The sequence below is a fragment of the Pteronotus mesoamericanus genome, unplaced genomic scaffold, assembly GCF_021234165.1.
Source record: "Pteronotus mesoamericanus isolate MK-2021 breed Mesoamerican mustached bat unplaced genomic scaffold, CSHL_Meso_final contig_221, whole genome shotgun sequence".
Classification (NCBI taxonomy): Eukaryota; Metazoa; Chordata; class Mammalia; order Chiroptera; family Mormoopidae; genus Pteronotus; species Pteronotus mesoamericanus.
The window spans coordinates 12,122,737-12,140,834 of NW_026555092.1; the positions used below are offsets into that span (position 1 = coordinate 12,122,737).

General features: G+C 34.6%; 1 protein-coding gene across 1 annotated transcript in view; it reads left to right on the top strand.

Moving 5' to 3' along the window:
• LOC129069307 (protein argonaute-3) overlaps positions 1–18,098 on the top strand; it is a 94,862-nt gene that overhangs the window by 21,848 nt on the left and 54,916 nt on the right. The window contains exons 2-4 of the mRNA XM_054571965.1: positions 788–959; positions 13,651–13,771; positions 17,662–17,870. Of these exons, the coding sequence (XP_054427940.1) occupies positions 788–959; positions 13,651–13,771; positions 17,662–17,870 (502 nt within the window). The remainder of the gene's footprint in view (positions 1–787; positions 960–13,650; positions 13,772–17,661; positions 17,871–18,098) is intronic.

Genomic DNA, 18,098 nt, shown 5'->3' on the forward strand with positions numbered 1-18,098 from the left:
TGTATGTATATACCACATTTATCTGTTTATCAGTGTACATTGAGGTTGCTTCCACCTTTTGGCTATTGTGACTAATGCTGCTGTGCGCATAGGTGTACAGTTTTCTCGTCAACACCCTGTTTTCAATGTTTTTCGGTAGATACCCAGAAGTAGGATTGCTGGATCATATGGTTATTCTATTTTTAATGTTTTGAGGAACCACTATACTGTTTTCCAAAGTGACTGTACTACTTTACGTTTCTGCCAGCAGAGTACTTTGCATATTTTATATGTTTTTTGTGTTAGTAAGCTGTATTTGTTTTATCAAACCTTCAATTTATTGACAGTGTTTACAATGCCTTCAGGGTCTGGGGTTTGTAGATTTTATTTATCTTTTCAAATAATTGATCTTGCGCTTTGTTGACCCTTATAATTGTATAGTGTTTTTATTTTGTTCATTTGCTCTAATCCTTCTATTCTCCGAGTTTACTTTGCTGTCCCACAATCTTTGGGTCTGATTTGTGTTTGCACATGCTCTCCTGAGTTTGTGTGATTGTTCTCCCTTCTTTCTACCCTTCCAGAACAATTTTTCCGGAACTCATGACTTTGTTTGTTTTTTTGTTTGTATGTTTTAATAAGGAGAATAAATTGGGAGAAAAGTAACAGAGGTGTTAGAAATTGTCAACTTTGAGCACTAGGTTTCATTTAGCCCCATTATCAGCTGTTATTTAAAATTCTAATGTACTGTGATTGACAAGATTATCAGATGTAGTTTATAACATTGTTACTTTTTTTCCCTCCCTCACAGGACCTGTTGGGGCCCAGCCCCTACTCATGGTGCCCAGAAGACCTGGCTATGGCACCATGGGCAAACCCATTAAATTGCTGGCTAACTGTTTTCAAGTTGAAATCCCAAAGATTGATGTCTACCTCTATGAGGTAGATATTAAACCAGACAAGTGTCCTAGGAGAGTAAACAGGTAAGAATCATGAAGTCATGGAGAATATTTTACTGTTGGTATTTGTCTTTACTATAGTAATTGTTTATCTTGTATATCTGAATAACAGTAATAATGTCTAACAGTTTGACCAAGAACACATGGTAATTTGTTTTGAACCTGATTGTACTTTAGAGGTGTGATGATAGGTAAAATCTCCAAACAGTCTTGAAATTTCTCCATTATAACATGAACTCATATGTTCTCTCTGTGATGATAGAAAGGGTCCAAGTCATTTTTAGATGCTTTTGAAATCACTGAGCATCTTTTCCTTTGCTGTTAGGTAAATATCTTTTAACTCCCCACCTGACCTTATTTACTCCTTTTTTTATGTTCCTTTTAAGATGATGGTGGTGGTAGAGGTAGTGGTAGTTGCCATGGTTTCATGCTTTCTATTCTCCTGATCCTCAACTGTTAACTGTGTACTCTTATATAGGAACAAGTGCATAATGGTATGTAAAGGTTTTTCACTCTGCTTTTAGTAAACTACTACTCTCACATTCCCCAAATACTCTATAGGTATGTATGTGTGTGTGGCTGTGGTTTAGGTAATACAGGGAATATGAAAGGAAATTGTAATACCACAAAAGGAGATTTTTTAAAAATGACTATGGAAAAAATATTTAGAAAACAGTGATACTTGGTTTGCAGTATCAAATACCTCAGGCTTTTCTTATTCAATAGATATTACTAAGTGCCTTCATTTAAGACATAGGTGAGTACACCTGAAACTTTTCTAATGTTATAAATCAGTGTTACCTCAGTTTTAAAAAAATATGGATGGTTCTTTCTGTCAAGAAATTTGTAATTTAGGAGAGGAGATAAGACACATAAGATATATGAAGCGAATGAACACTAAGAAACTTAAAAATCATATGAAATATAAAAATCATGATATTATAATTAACATGTATTTATAATTTTAAAAAACCATATGAATATTATAATTAACATGTAATGCCAGATTCTTTCTGAGGTTAGGAAAGGAATTGTGTAGTATTAGATGTGGAAAGAATCTAAGAGGTCAGCTAATATGATACTCTTTTTTTCTAATAGGTGAAATCCAAAAAGGTTAAGAGACATTCAAGAACAGTCATTTCTAATAGCAAAAGTGAGACCAGAACTTCAGAGTCCTGATTTGATAATCATTAAGAAATATTTGTAAAGCAAGAAGAAAAGGAATTGTTAATCTAAAACAATTGGTAGAATTGTGGATAGCTGTAGGAAAAAGACCACTTTTTAATGATAAGGCAACAGTATTAATGGATGAATGGATAAAGAGGAATAGATAGATAAATAGTTGGGCTACAATACAGCATTCTGCTATTATGATTAATGCCATAGTGCAAAATATTTGAGCATGTGGCATATGGACATGCAAATTTATCAGTTGATGGGAATGTGTTGATTTAAATACTGCTGCATTTTGACCCATAAATAAATATATTATGGAATACTACTCAGCCATAAAAAATAATAAAATCTTGTCAGTTGTGACAACTTGAATGGACCTTGAGGAAGTTTTGCTAAATGAATTAAGTCAGACATAAAAAAACAGATACCATATGATTTTACTTACATAGGGAATCTAAAAACAGCGTAAATGAACTTTATACTTTGTTAATGATATGGCTTGATTTTATATCAACATCTGCAAAACTTATTCCCTTTATTTTCTTCAAAAGAATAGATTTTTGTCTTAACTTTTTGCAATATTACTACTAACTAGTCAGTCAGACTAGTTGGTGGGCTTTTGAAATTAGTTACTACACTTCAACAACTGGAATTCTGGAAGTTAGAAGGAATTAAACAGAATTTTACAATTCCTTTTCAATATTAGCTAAACAGTTAAAGGCCAAAATGCAGCATTATTTAAATCAACACATATGAGGTTTCTCTTGTCCATATGCCACATTGCTCAAATATTTGGCAGAATGGCTTTAATCGTAATGGCAGCATAATGATGTATTGTAGCCAAACAAGTTTCCACTTTAGTCAGAGGAGTTTTCTTGGACAAAATATCCAAGAAATGCTTGTGAATCTTTTTGTGAGTCAACTTCTCTACTTTAGACTTTCTGTCCATTGGTTTTCTTTTCCTTTCCTCACCCCTTTGTTGTGGTGTGGTATGTGTATGTGTTTCCTATTTAATGATTTTGATTGAAAATGATCATTTGGTTTAGGAGCATGTTTGTTAAGCAGACTTTAAATGTTTTTGGTTTTTTTTTAAACAAGTGAATGGTCTCAATAACGAAAAACAAAAAATTTTAGAAATATGACCTAGATTGTAAGTTCTATAACTTGAGACTTTGTTAGTTTGTCCAGCTACTAAATACTTGTATATGTGGGGATAAACCCTGAGTAGACTGTTACATACTTATTCAAAATCACTGAATAATGAAATACATGGGAAAAAGTATCTGTAATATGAAAATAACAAACCTATTTTTAGATACATAAAAATATGAAAGAATCTTAAAATAGTTGATAGTAACCATGGTTGATTGGGGGTTTTTTGGTTGAATTTTCTTTTATAATTTAAACATTATAGTTATTTTGCCATTGTAATTATTATTGCTTTTTCTTTTAAGTTTTAAATTGACTTTGAGATTTTAGAGAAAGAGAAGGCAGGGAGAGAGAGAGAGACATCGATCTTTTGTTTCACTGATTTATGCATTCATGGGTTGCTTCTTGTATGTGCAAACCTAGGACTGCACCCACAACCTTGGTGAATCAGGATGACAGTAACCAACTGAGCTACCAGGCCAGAACACTGTTACTATTATTATATTATGATGAATGACGTAGGGCCAAATATTTGTGCATATTGTCTATGGATGTGATGTAATCCTGATGATTGAATTTTAGAAGGAAAAAGTAAATCTATATTGATATCATTTCAGGTTTTAAATGGAAATCTCAAATCAGAGTGTTTGAAGGAATACCTCTTCTGCTGTTACTAGGAATATCATTGGCGTAGGGTTATAATTGGGTAGTATGCCAAGAGAGAGATATACTTTTTTAAAATAACTTCATTGATGTAAAATTCACACACTATACAATTCACTCAGAGGTGAGGTACAACCATCCCCACTGTCTAATTTTAGAACATTTCATCCCCCAAAAAAGAAATCCCATACTCATTAGCAGACACTACCCATTGCCTTTCTCCCCATAGCCCATGCTAAACGCTAATCTACTTTCTGTCTGTAGATTTGTGTTTTCTGGACATTTCATGTAAATGGAATTATACAACATGTGGCTTTTTGTGTGACTTCTTTCAATTCACATGTTTTCAAGATTCATCTGGGTTGTAACTTGTGTTACTACATTTTTTTATTACTAAATAATATTCCACTGTATAGATATTTTATAGATTTATCAGTTGATGAGTATGTGAGTTGTTTGTACTTCTTGGCTCTTAGGAACAGTGCTGCTATGAACATTCATGTGCAGGATTTTGTATGGACATGTGTAATTTTTATGTTTATTCTTTTGAGGAACTGCCCTTCTTTTCCAGAGCGGCTGCCTCATTTTACACTCCTACTAGCAGTGTATGGTAATTCCAGTTTCTCCGCCATACTCACCAAGATTTGTTATGTCTTATTTATGACAGCCATCTTATTGACTATTAAGTAGTATCTCATTGTCATTTTGAGTTTTCATTTCCCTGATGGCTGATGATGTTGAGCATCTTTCTGTGTACCTATTGGCCACTTGTATTTTTGGAGAAATGTCTATTCACATCCTTTGCCTATTTTAAATTTGGATCTTTTGTCTTTCCATTAAGCTGTTGGACTTCTTTATACCTTCTAGTTAAAAGTCTCTTATTTGACCTTTTTATTGATAATGATGATGATCATTGATAATGATTTGCAAATTTTCTTTTCCCCTTTTCACTTTCTTGATGTCTTTTGAAGCACAAACATTTTTAATTTCTATGAATTTCAGTTTTTTCTTTTGCCACTTGCTCTTTTGGTGTGATACCTAAAGAATCATATTTCTGATTAAAATGACTTAGAGAACATACCCTAGAAAACATTGCCAATGGAAAATCAAACAGTAAGGTGTTTAGCTATCTTAGGGAAATTGTATCATACAAAATACGTCAGTTAATAATATGTCAGTTTATTTTCATTGTTTGTTAATCATTTGGAAGAAAAGAAAGCTAACAGGTAGTGATTATTTGAAATCTCAAAATTTTTTTAAAAATTTTTTAAATTTGTATTACGGTTTTTTTCATTACCATTTAGTCCCCTTATACCCTCCCCCACCCCTGCAATCACAACACCTAAATAAATTACTCAGTAGTAATTATAGTCTTTTGGTTAATAGTACAATATATTTGGGATTCAAAGAGACTTTTAGAAATAAATACATGTCTAAACATGAGGAACTAGTGGGTAGGATTTATTCCTAACATATATCTGTTTTGTGTAGATTTAAATTATAATAACAGCTATATAAGTTTCCATTGTATGGATGTGCCTTTATTTGTGTACTTTAGGTCTGCTCCAGTTTTTTTCCTTAGACTAAGTTAAATCCATATAAACCAATTATCTCAATTTACCGTATGGTTGTACCAAAATAGAATGCTGTTGGTACTAGATTGAAAGATACATGGACCCTACCTGGAATTACAATTCCGAATCTTGCTGTAACTTTAAAAACTTAAAAATTATTTTTTGGATAGTACCTGTTTTCATTTAACTATTTATTTGCTCCTGTTTCTTTGTTAGGCACTGTGCTATGTTCTGGAGGTCACAAGGTAACTAAGACATGATCCTTGATAAGGATTTCATAGTATATATGGAGTGACAAGTTCTGTGAGATGTGCATTATGTGCTATGATAAGAGTAACAGTAATTTTATTAACCACTCTTACTCCAATAAATTCAATAAATTTTTTTTTAATTAATGGATTCTGCCTTTGGTTAGGGAGGAAGATGAGGTACATGACATGACATCTGAGCTAAATACTTGTCCATTGGGTCAGGGGAAAGAATAATCCATATAGGGAGAGCATGAGCAAAGGTAAGACATGTTTGTATAACAAGAGTAGGCCAGTGTAAATGCAGTAGCTAGAGTCTGAAAAGTTAACTAGAGGGTACATCATTATGCTAAGGCCTGTGAATTGAGAAACAGTAGAGAGCCGTTAGAGGCTTTCCGAGCAAAATGAAGAACATCTATATTTAAAAGCATAACTAATGGCAGTGTGGAGAATGAAAGATCAGTCCTGGAGAACATTTTGAAGGCTCTTTCAGTAGTCTAGATCAGAAGTCTTAAAACTTTTGATCACACATTCCCATTAGTTAAAATATGTTTGACCATGCACTTAATAGATAAATATATATACATACATGCTTTTAAAAATTTAATTTACAGACATGTACTACTATTCTAACATTATGTAACTATAGGAAAATTAAAGGTTGGAAACAGTTTTTTGAAATAAACTAAGAATACATTTAATAATTTGAAATTTTTAAGTTAATGTACCAAAACCTGACAATGTGTACCATAAACTTGAACTAAAATAAGGTACAATATGCTGAAAATGAATGAATGAGAATTCACCATTAACTCTTATATGTTGCAGAGTTCCCATTATTCTGTTAGGATTCCTGGTGTTCTATATGTTACCCCTAACCATCTGATGTGGACTAAGTCAGGGCACCAGTGTCAGGCCATAGTCAGGAAAATTAGTAAGTCTTAATTTCAGATTGTTAAATGAAAATTAAGTACAAAAATTTTCTTCCTCATACAACATACTTTTACTGTAGCATTTTTGATACCTTCTTTTCTAGATTAGAGATAGTGTGTTTTAAAACTTAACTGTTAACAACAATAGTGAAGAGAAGGCTTAGATGATTACAAAGAATGAATAATTTAGGCATGTAAGGAAAAGGAAGAAATAAGAATGGCTTCATAGTCCCTAGATTATGTAATGGTGATGGCTTTAACAGAAATAGAGATGGTGAAAGGACCAAGTTTTTTATTTTCTCATTTGGACGTTTGGATCTTGAAATGTATAGGAAGCATCAAAATGGAGTTCAGAAGATTTTTGGCAATAAGTGATAAGATCAGGAGGTAAGTCAAGATGGAGATTGAGATTTGAGACACATCAGCATATAGGTGATAGTTAACAGGGAAGGTGAGTAGAGTCAAGATAAGAGGACTGAGAATAGATTTCTGGGGATACTATTGTGTCAGGTTTGCCAGTGAAGACACTAACAGATGAGAAAGGAAGGATAACCAGGACAAAGTAGGAGGTGTTTTAGAGACGGTTTCGTCACATACAAGATAAGATACTCCAAGTTTTTCATGATAGTCCATCAAGATAGCCAAAGACTTCTGTAATTTCTTTTGAGTCTTTTCTATTCTAAACTAAAAGTCCTTAGTTTGATTTATTTTTACTCATATTACATGAGTTTCTATCAGGATTACCTTCTGGTTATGTTTCATTTTTTAAAGTCTTAAGTTTTCCAGATTGAACAAAGTACTTCAGAATGTGAAATGACCTATGTAATATATGATGAGATGGTTACCCACTTTATACTGGGTACTTAACTATATGCAACCTGAGTTCTTTAATTTGGAGGAAGCTACGTCACACCATTAGCTCTTTCTGGACTTGTAGTCATGCAAAGCCTCTTTCCACAAGAGCAGTGGGTAAGTTCAGATAGGTGCTCTAATTTGTTCAATTGCAGTTGAACTCTTCAAACAAAAGTGCTTAGATTTCATAATTGCCCTTATTACGCTTCATCTTCATTGAATTCAGTGTTATAGTTTGTCAGTAGCTTTTAACACACTTACTTGTTCTTAGCATACTAGCCATGTCTCCCAAGTAGGTATTATTTGGGGGTTTCTTAAACAATAGGTATTTTTGATGTATTAAATGTAGGACACTAGATATGTTTCTTTTGCTTATGATATTGATAGGGTTTTGGGTTTTTTTTCAGAGGACTTTAGAAGTTTATTCTGAGTAAAAGCTCCAATGAATGTCTAAGTTAACTTAGAAAAAGAAAAGGGACTTGCCCTGCTCCACATTATAACATAATAAAACACTCTAGTAATCATGAAAACATATACTGGTCCAATAACAGACAAATAGACCACTGGGACAAGATAGAGAACTAAGAATCGTATTCGTTTATATGTAAGAACTCAAGATAAAAATAAAGCTGGTTAAGACAGAAGCATAGGTAAACACAGCTTGCCTCCTTGAACAACCACAGCAAAAATTACAACTAAACTGCAAAACAACTATGGTCCAGAATCATCAGAAAATTGACCTGTATGGAAGTCTGATGACCAAGGAATTAAAGAAGTCACATTCATCCAGATGGGTAGGAGGGGTGGAGACACAGAATGGGCAGTCCCACACCCATGTATGGTGGATAAAAATTGGGAGGGATACGTCAAGAGCAAGGGATCCAAGCCCCACACCAGACCACCCAGCCCAGGGTTCCTGCACCAGGAAAGTAAGTCCGCATAACTTCTAGCTGTAAAAACCAGTGCGGGTTGGGGCAGCAGAAGAAACTGCAGGATTCTCAAATGTCTTCTCTTAAAGGGCCCACAATGGTCTTAGGACTCATGAGGACTCACTCTGTCTGGGCTCAAGAACTGGGGCAGCAGTTGGAAGGATGCCAGTGATATACAGGGAAAAACTGACATGTCCAGTGTCAGAGTAAGTGCTGAGGGACAGCTTCCTCTTGGACGAAACTCCAGAGGCCTGGTAACAGCCATTTTCCCTTTTCTAAGCCCTCTCCCACACAGAGCCACAGAACAGCAACACCATATCTGGGACTTCACCAACCTGGTTCACATGGGTTGCACTGCCCTGACGATTACTTAAGACTCCTTTCCATCCAACTTATGGGTGAACTTTTCTACAATAGACCACGCTGTAAGACAGAGAGTCAAAGCAGTCTTACCTCATACAGAGAAACAAACACAGGGAGTCTGCCAAAATGAGGAGACAAAGAAATATGGCCCAAATGAAAGACCAGAATAAAACTCCAGAAAAGAACAGAACAAAATGGAGATAAGCAATCTATCAGATGCAGAGCTGAAAACACTGGTTATTAGGATGCTCATTGAGGAACTCATTGGGTACCTCAGCAGCATATAAAAGACCCAAGCAAGAGTGTAGGTTGCATTAAGTGAAAAAAAGAAAAATATACAAGGAACCAATAGTGGAGGGGATGAAGGTAAGAATCAAATCAATGATTTGGAACACAAGGAAAAAGACTTCAATCAGAACAGCAGGAAGAAGAAAAAGAGGAGAGGCCTAGGAACCCCTGAGACATCTTTAAATGTGCCAACATCTGAATCATAGGGGTGCCAGAAGGAAAAGAGGAAGAGCAAGAAATTGAAATCTTATTTGAAAAAATAATGAAAGGATACTTCCCTAATTTGGTGAAGAAAAAAGATATACAAGTCCAGGAAGCACAGAGTCCCAAACAAGAATGACCCAAAGAGGACCACACCAAGACACCTCATAATTAAAATGCCAAGTGTTAAAGAAAGAATCTTAAAAGCAGCAAGAGAAAGGCAGATAGTTACCTGCAAAGGGGTTCCCATAAGACTGTCAGCTGATTTCTCAAAAGAAAGTTTGCAGGCTAGAAGGAACTGGCAAGAAGTATTCAAAGTGATGAAAAGCAAGGACCTACAACAGAGATTGCTCTGTCCAGTGAAGCTGTCATTTAGAATTGAAGGGCAAATAAAGTACTTCCCAGACAAGGTAAAGCTAAAGGAGTTCATCATCACCAACCCATTATTATATGAAATGCTAAAGGAAATTACATAAGAAAAAGAAGGAGATCAAAATGATGAACGTTAAAATGGCAATAAATTCACAACTATCAATAATTGAATCTAAATAACAAACTAAGCAAACAAGCAGAACAGAAATAGAATCATAGATATGGAGATCATTTGGAGGGTTATCAGGTGGGAGGAAGAAGGGGAAGAATGGGAAAAAGATGCAGGGATTAAGAAGTACAAATTGGTAGGTACAGAACAAACGGGGAGTGGTAAAAACAGTATAGGAAATGGAGTAGCCAAAGAACTTATATGTAGACCCATGGACATGAACTAAGTGGGGGGATTACCAGAGGGAATAGGGAGTATTTGGTGGAGGGGGGAAAGGGGGAAAAATTGGTACAACTGTAATAGCATAATCAATAAGATTTTTTTAATGATAAAGATAGAATTATAAATTGATTGGTTAAATATTATAGACTGTCCCAATAGTACGGGAAAACTGGCTCACAATATAGGGAAAAGTAAAATTGAGTCCTTATGTAACGCTGTTTATAAAGAAGGGCCTCAGATAGATTAATGACCAAAATGTAGATAGACCATAAATAAAACATAATGCATTTTTGTGACTTTGTATTAGGAAAGTATTTCTTAAACCCTCAAAAGCATGAAACCGTAAGATGAAAATAATTGTTAATTTGATGATACAACAGGAAGAATTTCATTTCAAAAAAATACATGAACATTGTTAACAAGCAGGTAACTTTTGGGGGAAGATATTTACAATAATTAAACCTATTAATAAATTAATATCGAGAATATCAAAGAAACTTCTTTAATTCAACATGAAGACTGGGACCCAAGCAGAAAAAGAGCAAAAGAAACAAGTAGGGAATTCGCAAAACAAGAAACAGACACATGAAAGAATGCTAAAATTCATTTTAATAAGAAAAGTCTTGCCCTGGCTGGTGTGGCTCAGTGGACTGAGTATCGGCCTGCGGACCAAAGAGCCACCAGTTCAGTTCCTAGTCAGGGCACGTGCCTGAGCTGCAGGCCAGATCCACAGTTAGGTGTGCATGAGAAGTAACCACACATTGATGTTTCTGTCCCTCTCTTTCTCTTTCTCTTCCCCGCTCTCTAAAAATAATTTTTTTTTTTTTTAAAGAGAAAAGTCTGAATTAAAACAAGCCTTTAGTTTTACCCACTATGTGAGCAAAAGTTAGAAGGCAGAACTGGATAATGCCAAATCTTGTCTGGGATGTAGCGAAATAGGAATCTCCAGGAATGGAGATTAGTGCAACCACTCTGGAGAACTATTTAGCAGTTTTTCATCATCTAGTTGACAAAATTCACTTGGATCTAGTAGTGCTGTTCCTGGACATATAACCAGAGATTCTCATGCAGGTTCATAGAGGGCCATAACAGGAGGTACTGCATTGTAGCATTGTTTCTGGTGGCTGGCAGTTAAAGATACTGAGTTCTCTATTGCTGTGGGAGTGAATAGACAACATGGGGAGTACTTTGCATCAATCAGAAACAACTAAATATCTCACAGCAACTTGAATTGATTTTAAAAATCTAGTGCAGAGGGTAAAGAGAATATATACAAACAGAAGAATGTTCATCAAATACATTAGAAGAAATAACTCATTGGGAATGGGTTTGAGGATAAGAAATGAATATGGAAGGAAAGAAATCAAAAGGTGGGGTCCTGTACAGATGAATGATGGTAATGTGCCATGAACTGAGGAGTGTGATTAACTTAACCTTTTGTACTTGGGGAATGCAAGTGAAGTTTGGGGGCCCATTTGGCAGTGATATGTGGGTTGGGTTAGAGAAGAAAAAAATTAAAGGTATAAAAAACAAAAAATAATTCAGGTATCAATACTAGGACATGAGGTTTTAATTTAGGATAGTGGTATTAAGGAATGGAAAGTAAAGGAGTAATGTAAGAAATACTGGAGTCCTGGCTGATGTGGCTTAGTGAATTGAGGGTCAGCCTTCAAACCAAAAGGTCACCAGTTGAATTCCTAGTCCAGGCACATGCCTGGGTTGTGGTCCAGGTCCTCAGTAGGGGCCATGTGAGAGACAACCACATACTGATGCTTCTCTCCCTCTCTTTCTCCCTTCCCCTCTCTCTAAAAATAAATAAAATCTTTTTAAAATATATATATATTTTAAAACTACACCAATTTACTGTTAAGTAAAAAAAAGTCACAAAATAATCAAAACATCCTGACAAATTAAATCTGTGAAATTTCACCTGAGAAACTGGAATTGATGATAATGGCCACAAAAGTAAACTTAAAATGTCAAAAAAAATTTTTGAAATTTATTTCGTACCTAAAAACTGATTAGCAAATCAAATCTCAGTTGTAAAATTTAGTGTAAAAAATACTTGACTTCACTTAAATAATTTCAATAAAATTGTAAAGGGGAAAAAATATAGAAACTTCAAGCATGTAGAAAATTGCTCTGGGTATCAAGCCGGCCTAATTATTTTGTACCAGAAAATGCTTTTTTTCCTCCTTTCCCTCTCATCTACTCACCTGACTGGGGTAGAACTGAATTTTTTTTTTTAAGATTTTATTTATTTATTTTTAGAGAGAGGAAAGGAGGGATAAAGAGGGGGAGAAAAACATTGATGTGCAATAGATAACATCGATAGGCTGCCTCTGTCACACCCCCAACTGGGGATCTGGCTCTCAACCCAGGCTTGTGCCCTGACTGGGAACAGAACTGGTGATCTTTAGGTTCACAGGCTATCACTCAGTCCACTGAGCCACAACATCCAGAGCTGAATTTTTTTTAATTCTTGCAAATGTGTTATAAAGTATACCAGTACTATATAACTATACTCTCATTGTAGTATATTCAGATTTGTATAAACAAAATTTAAAATCACTCCTCTCTCTACCTCTCCCCAGAGGTAACCACTGTATGTATTTTGGTATCTGTCCTTCTAGATATCTTTCCACTGTGTACAAAGTATGTGTGTACAGAAATAAATATTCACTTTTGGATATTTGGTAATCCTTTCTATAATCTATACTTTAAAAAAAAAAGTTGGTATAGCTTTCCATGTAAGTATGTGGGATAAAAATGTTTGCTGGGTAAAAACAGGTTTCAAAATATCCTTACTGGCTAGCTACTATGGTAAAGTTGAGGGGTGGGGAGGATGGGGTGGTAGGAAGTACAGGTGTGTTTATTGCTGTCAAGAATCTCACAATCTAATAGAAGTGAAATATATAATAACTGTAATACAATGGAGTAGGTGTTCCAATAGATATATGTATTAGTTGCTGTTTGAGCACATGGAAAAGAGCATCAAACTCTTTCACAAAAAGAGGTGAATGTGTCAGGTAGTGCTTAGAGACAGTGAAAGGGATTTTTGGATCAGTTTCTGAGGTTAATATTTCCCAGTGCAACTGTGGCCCAGGACAATTCAGTAATTTCTTGAATTGATTCTTTTGTTTTTTTAAATCATGTTATGTATTTTTTTAAGATTCTATTTATTTTTAGAGAGAAGTGAAGGGAGGGAGAAAGGGGGAAGAGAAGCATCAATGTGTGGCTGCCTCTCACGCCCCCCCTACTGGGGACCTGGCCTGCAACCCAGGCATATACCCTGACTGGGAATCGAAACCTTGACCCTTTGGTTCGCAGGTCGGCACTTAGTCCACTGAGCCACACCAGCCAGGGCTCTGAATTCATTCTTGTCTGTTTTTGTGAAGTTCAGGCCATCCCTTTCTGGTATCCCAAGCCATGGTTCTGAAAGCAAGACTTTTATCATGTATGATTGTCCTTTAGAATTTTAAGAGCTTTAAATAATGTAAGAAATTACTTTAGTTAAATTTTTTAAAAATTTTCATCATATAGAGGATTATGTGAATGTATTTTTTCCCTTTTTTAGGGAGGTGGTTGACTCAATGGTTCAGCATTTTAAAGTAACTATATTTGGGGACCGTAGACCAGTTTATGATGGAAAAAGAAGCCTTTACACAGCCAATCCACTTCCTGTGGCAACTACTGGGGTAAGATATGTGTTCCTTTTTTGGAAAGCTGTAATTTTGCAATGTCTTCTTTTAAATACATTTATTATTTTATTAAAGCCCATATATTATTTTTATTTTTATTTTGTTTTTGAAATAATTTATTTTTATTTTGAAATAATTCAAACTTATGGAAAAGTTGTAAGAATTATATAAAGAACTCATGTGTACCCTCTAACAAGACTCAACCAGTGTTGTTCTTAATATTTGCCATATTTGTTTTAATATTCTCTTTGTCCCCTTTGCTCTCTTTATCTAATAGATACAGCTGTATCTGTACATATGCATACTTATTTTTTTTCCTAGACCATTCAAGAGTAGGTTGCATACACCATGCTTTTTAATGTGTATTTCCTAAGAACAAAGATAAAAACCATAGTACAGTTATTAACTTCACTAAATTTTACAGTGATACATGATACTTTTGTCTAATAAGCAACCCATATTCCAGTTTTGTCATTCGTTCCAATGATGTCCTTTAGCATTTTTCCCCCTTTAGTACAGAATCAAGTTCTGGTTTATGTTTATATTTAGAGATCATGTCTTTCTAGTTTTCTTTATTCTGGAACAGTTCCTCAGCCCTTTTTTTTTTTTTTCTTTCATGGCATTAACATGGTTGAAGATTGCAGGCAAGTTATTTTTTAGACTGTCCCTCAGATTGAGTTTATCTGATGCTTCCTCTTTGTTAAATTCTGATTAAGGATTTTTGGCAGAAATATAACATAAGTGTTCTTTCCTTATCAGTGCCTCATATCAAGAAGCACATAGTATGTATTTGTTCCATTTATGGGGATGTTAACTTTGATCGCTTGGTTAGTTTTCTGCCAGGTTTCTCCTGTCAATTTATTCTTTTTCTCTTTGCCCTTGTGGGGAGATAACATCTTGTAGAAATGGTGGTAGAATACAGTTGATGTATCTCTCACACATCAATGTTTCTCTCCTTCTCTTTCTCCCTCCCCTCCTGTCTCTCTAAAATAAATAAATAAAATCTTAATTTTAAGAAAATTTGTGGTAAAATACACAACATAAAGTTTACTATCCGAGCCATTTAAAAAAATAAATAAAGCTCTTAACACTTTTTAATATCCTGAATCTTCTTCTTTTCAGCTTATTTTTTAAAGATTTTATTTATTTATTTTTAGAGAGAGAGTAAGACAGGGATACCAATTGGTTGACAGAAACATGAGTTGGTTGCCTCTTGTAGGTATCCTGACTGGGGACCGAACCTGCAACTAAGGCATGTACCCTGACTGGGAATCAAACCAGTGACCTTTAGCTTTGCAGGACGATGCCCAACTAACTGAGCCACATGGGTCAGGACCATCTGAGCCATTTTAAAGTACAGTTTTGTGGCATTAAGTACATTCACAACCACCACCACCCATTCATTTCCGTAACTCTTTTCATCTTGTAAAGAAACTCTGTACCCATTAAACATTAACGCCCCATTTTCCCTTCCACCCAGTGGTAGGGAAACCATTCTACTCTCTCTCTATGAATTTGACTACTCTCATTACCTCATACAAGTGGAATTACACATTTTCTTTTTGTGACGGGCTTATTTCACTTAGCATAATGTCCTCAAGGTTGATCTCTGTTGTCAAATGTGGAGGGATTTTCCTGCCTTTTTAAGGCTGAATAACACTTCATTGTGTGTGTATATATACACATACCACATTTTCTTGTTTTGTCCATGCATTGATGGACACCTTTGAGCTATTGCAAAAATGCTTCTAAAAACATGGTTGTACCAATGTCTGTTCTAGTCCCTGCTTTCAGTTCTGTTGTATATATACCCAAAAGTGGAGATGCTTGATCACATAAATGGTAATTCTATTTTTAATGTTTTGAGAAAACACTATATCATTTTCCACAGCAACTGCACCTTTTTACATTCCCACCAACAATACACAAGGTCTCCAAATTCTCTATACCTTTGTTCTTTACACTTGTTTTCTGATTTGTTAATAGTAGCCATCCTAATATGTATGTGATATATGATTATGGTTTTAAGTTGCATATTTCTAATTATTGGTGATGTTCAGCATCTTTTTATGTGCTTATGGGCCATTTGTGTATCTTCTTTGGAGAAATGCGTATTCAAATTCTTTGCCCATTTTTTAATTGAGTTTGGTGGTGGTGGTTGAGTTTTAGGATTTCTTTATGCATTCTTATTAGATACATAATTTGCAAATATTTCTTCACATCCCATTGGTTACCTTTTCACTTTGTTGTTTTTGTCCTTTGATGCCCAGAAGTTTTTAATTTTGATATGGATGATGCTTTTAAGAATCCTTTTTCTTACTAGACTTTTAAAATAATTGATAATTCTTGCTTGGAAGAATTATTACTATATAGTAATGGTGATTTCCTAATTCTCTCATTCCTTCTACATTTATTAGGTGCTACTCTACATTAAGGAAGAGAATTTTCTTCTTATTTATTTATTTATTTATTTATTTCACTGCCCAAATTGGTTCCTGTGTCCTTTTGATGTGATACACCTTTTTAAAAAAATCTTTGAGTACTTTCTTACTTTGTGGAACAAGAAGTTTCAGGTTCATCTCATTTTTTTTCCTGCATAAGTCCTGCAACTTGCCATTTCTCAAAGGAACACTGGTTTTTTTTGTTTGGGGATGCATTTTAGAAACCAAAATCTGGGTACTGCATGTGCTCGTTGCTACTGGGGTTTATGTGCATCCAAGCCCTTTCAGTGGACAGAGGTAGGAAATAGAAATACATACACATATATGTACATACTTACATATAACTAACAGACAATAAGTAATAAATAAATATTACATGGTATATAGTAAACCTAACTTAGTTATCCTACAAGAACCCTTTATGGTATATAATATGTAGTTTGAATGTTGGAAATCATGACTTCAAATCGATTCTTCCAGTTCTAGTCTATCCTCACAGGAATCTTCCTTTATTCTTCACATTAAATATTTAAATCTTTAAATCTCTGGCTCCTCAAAACATCACCACTTTTACTTATGTGTTCAGTCCTACAGTACATATAAAATAGTATCTGAATTACTGCACTATACCACTACAGAAAACAAGCTAATAATAAGAGTTTAAGGTTTTATTTTGTATGCCGATCTTTCCTACTCACCCCTCCTCCACACCGCCAGCTGAGTATAGTCAGTATACTGTGTTCAAGAGTTACTTGAATAAGTGTTTTCTTTCTTGCTTTTTCTTCTTTTGGTGTGGTTTTATTATTCATTTGAAATGCATTTGGTTTCATTTGATTTTGTTTATATTCAGTTCTAGCTTTTTTCCTCTAGCCTTGTTGATTTTATTTTTAATATATAGAACTTTATTTAACAGGCTTTCAAAAGTCAAAACTATACTGAAAAATACACTCTGAATTGTTAATCCCTCTTTCATTTCTTCCAGTTTGTTTCTTCCCATCCTTTCAGAGTAACCAATTTCTTTGTTTCTGTTTTATGTGTCCTGTGCTTCTTTTTGTATAAATAAGCAGATACATAAAGATTTTTCCATTTTCCTGTTCTTTCTCACATAAAAGATGACATACTATTTGTAATCTTCTGTACTTTGCTTTTTTTAACTTAACAGTTTCACTTGGAAATCGTTCCATAACAATTCCAAGATATTTTCCTCATTTTTTATAGCCACCTAAATGTTTGGGCATTTAGGCAGTTTCCAGTACTTTACAATGACAAATAATGCTGACATAAATAATGGTCACTTAAATTTTAGTCTATTGATTTGACACTTAGATTGAGTTTCTAAATTATACTTGCCTTGTTTTCTCTTCAATATTTTCATAAGTTAAGCTAAAAGTAATTGTATTTATCTTTTTCAACTTTTACCAGATGACTCTTTTTTCCCATCAACAGGTAGATTTAGATGTAACTTTACCTGGGGAAGGTGGAAAAGATCGACCTTTCAAGGTGTCAATCAAGTTTGTCTCTCGGGTGAGTTGGCACCTACTACATGAAGTACTGACAGGACGGACCTTGCCTGAGCCACTGGAATTAGACAAGCCAATCAGCACTAATCCTGTCCATGCCGTTGATGTGGTGCTACGACATCTGCCCTCCATGAAGTGGGTCCTTTGGCTTATTTTTTATCTTTAAATTTTAAATGTGAAGGCTTTCCTCCCAAGAGTTGTACAGGCCTCCTTTGGTTAACATTCAGATGTTGTATATTTTTTATTATTTCAGTTGAAGAATAGCAGGCATACAAGTTCATTGACAGATGTAAGTTACAGAAAATTATGACTTTTGACAGTAGATACACCTTATTAGTTTAGCTATTCTAATGGATATTTTTT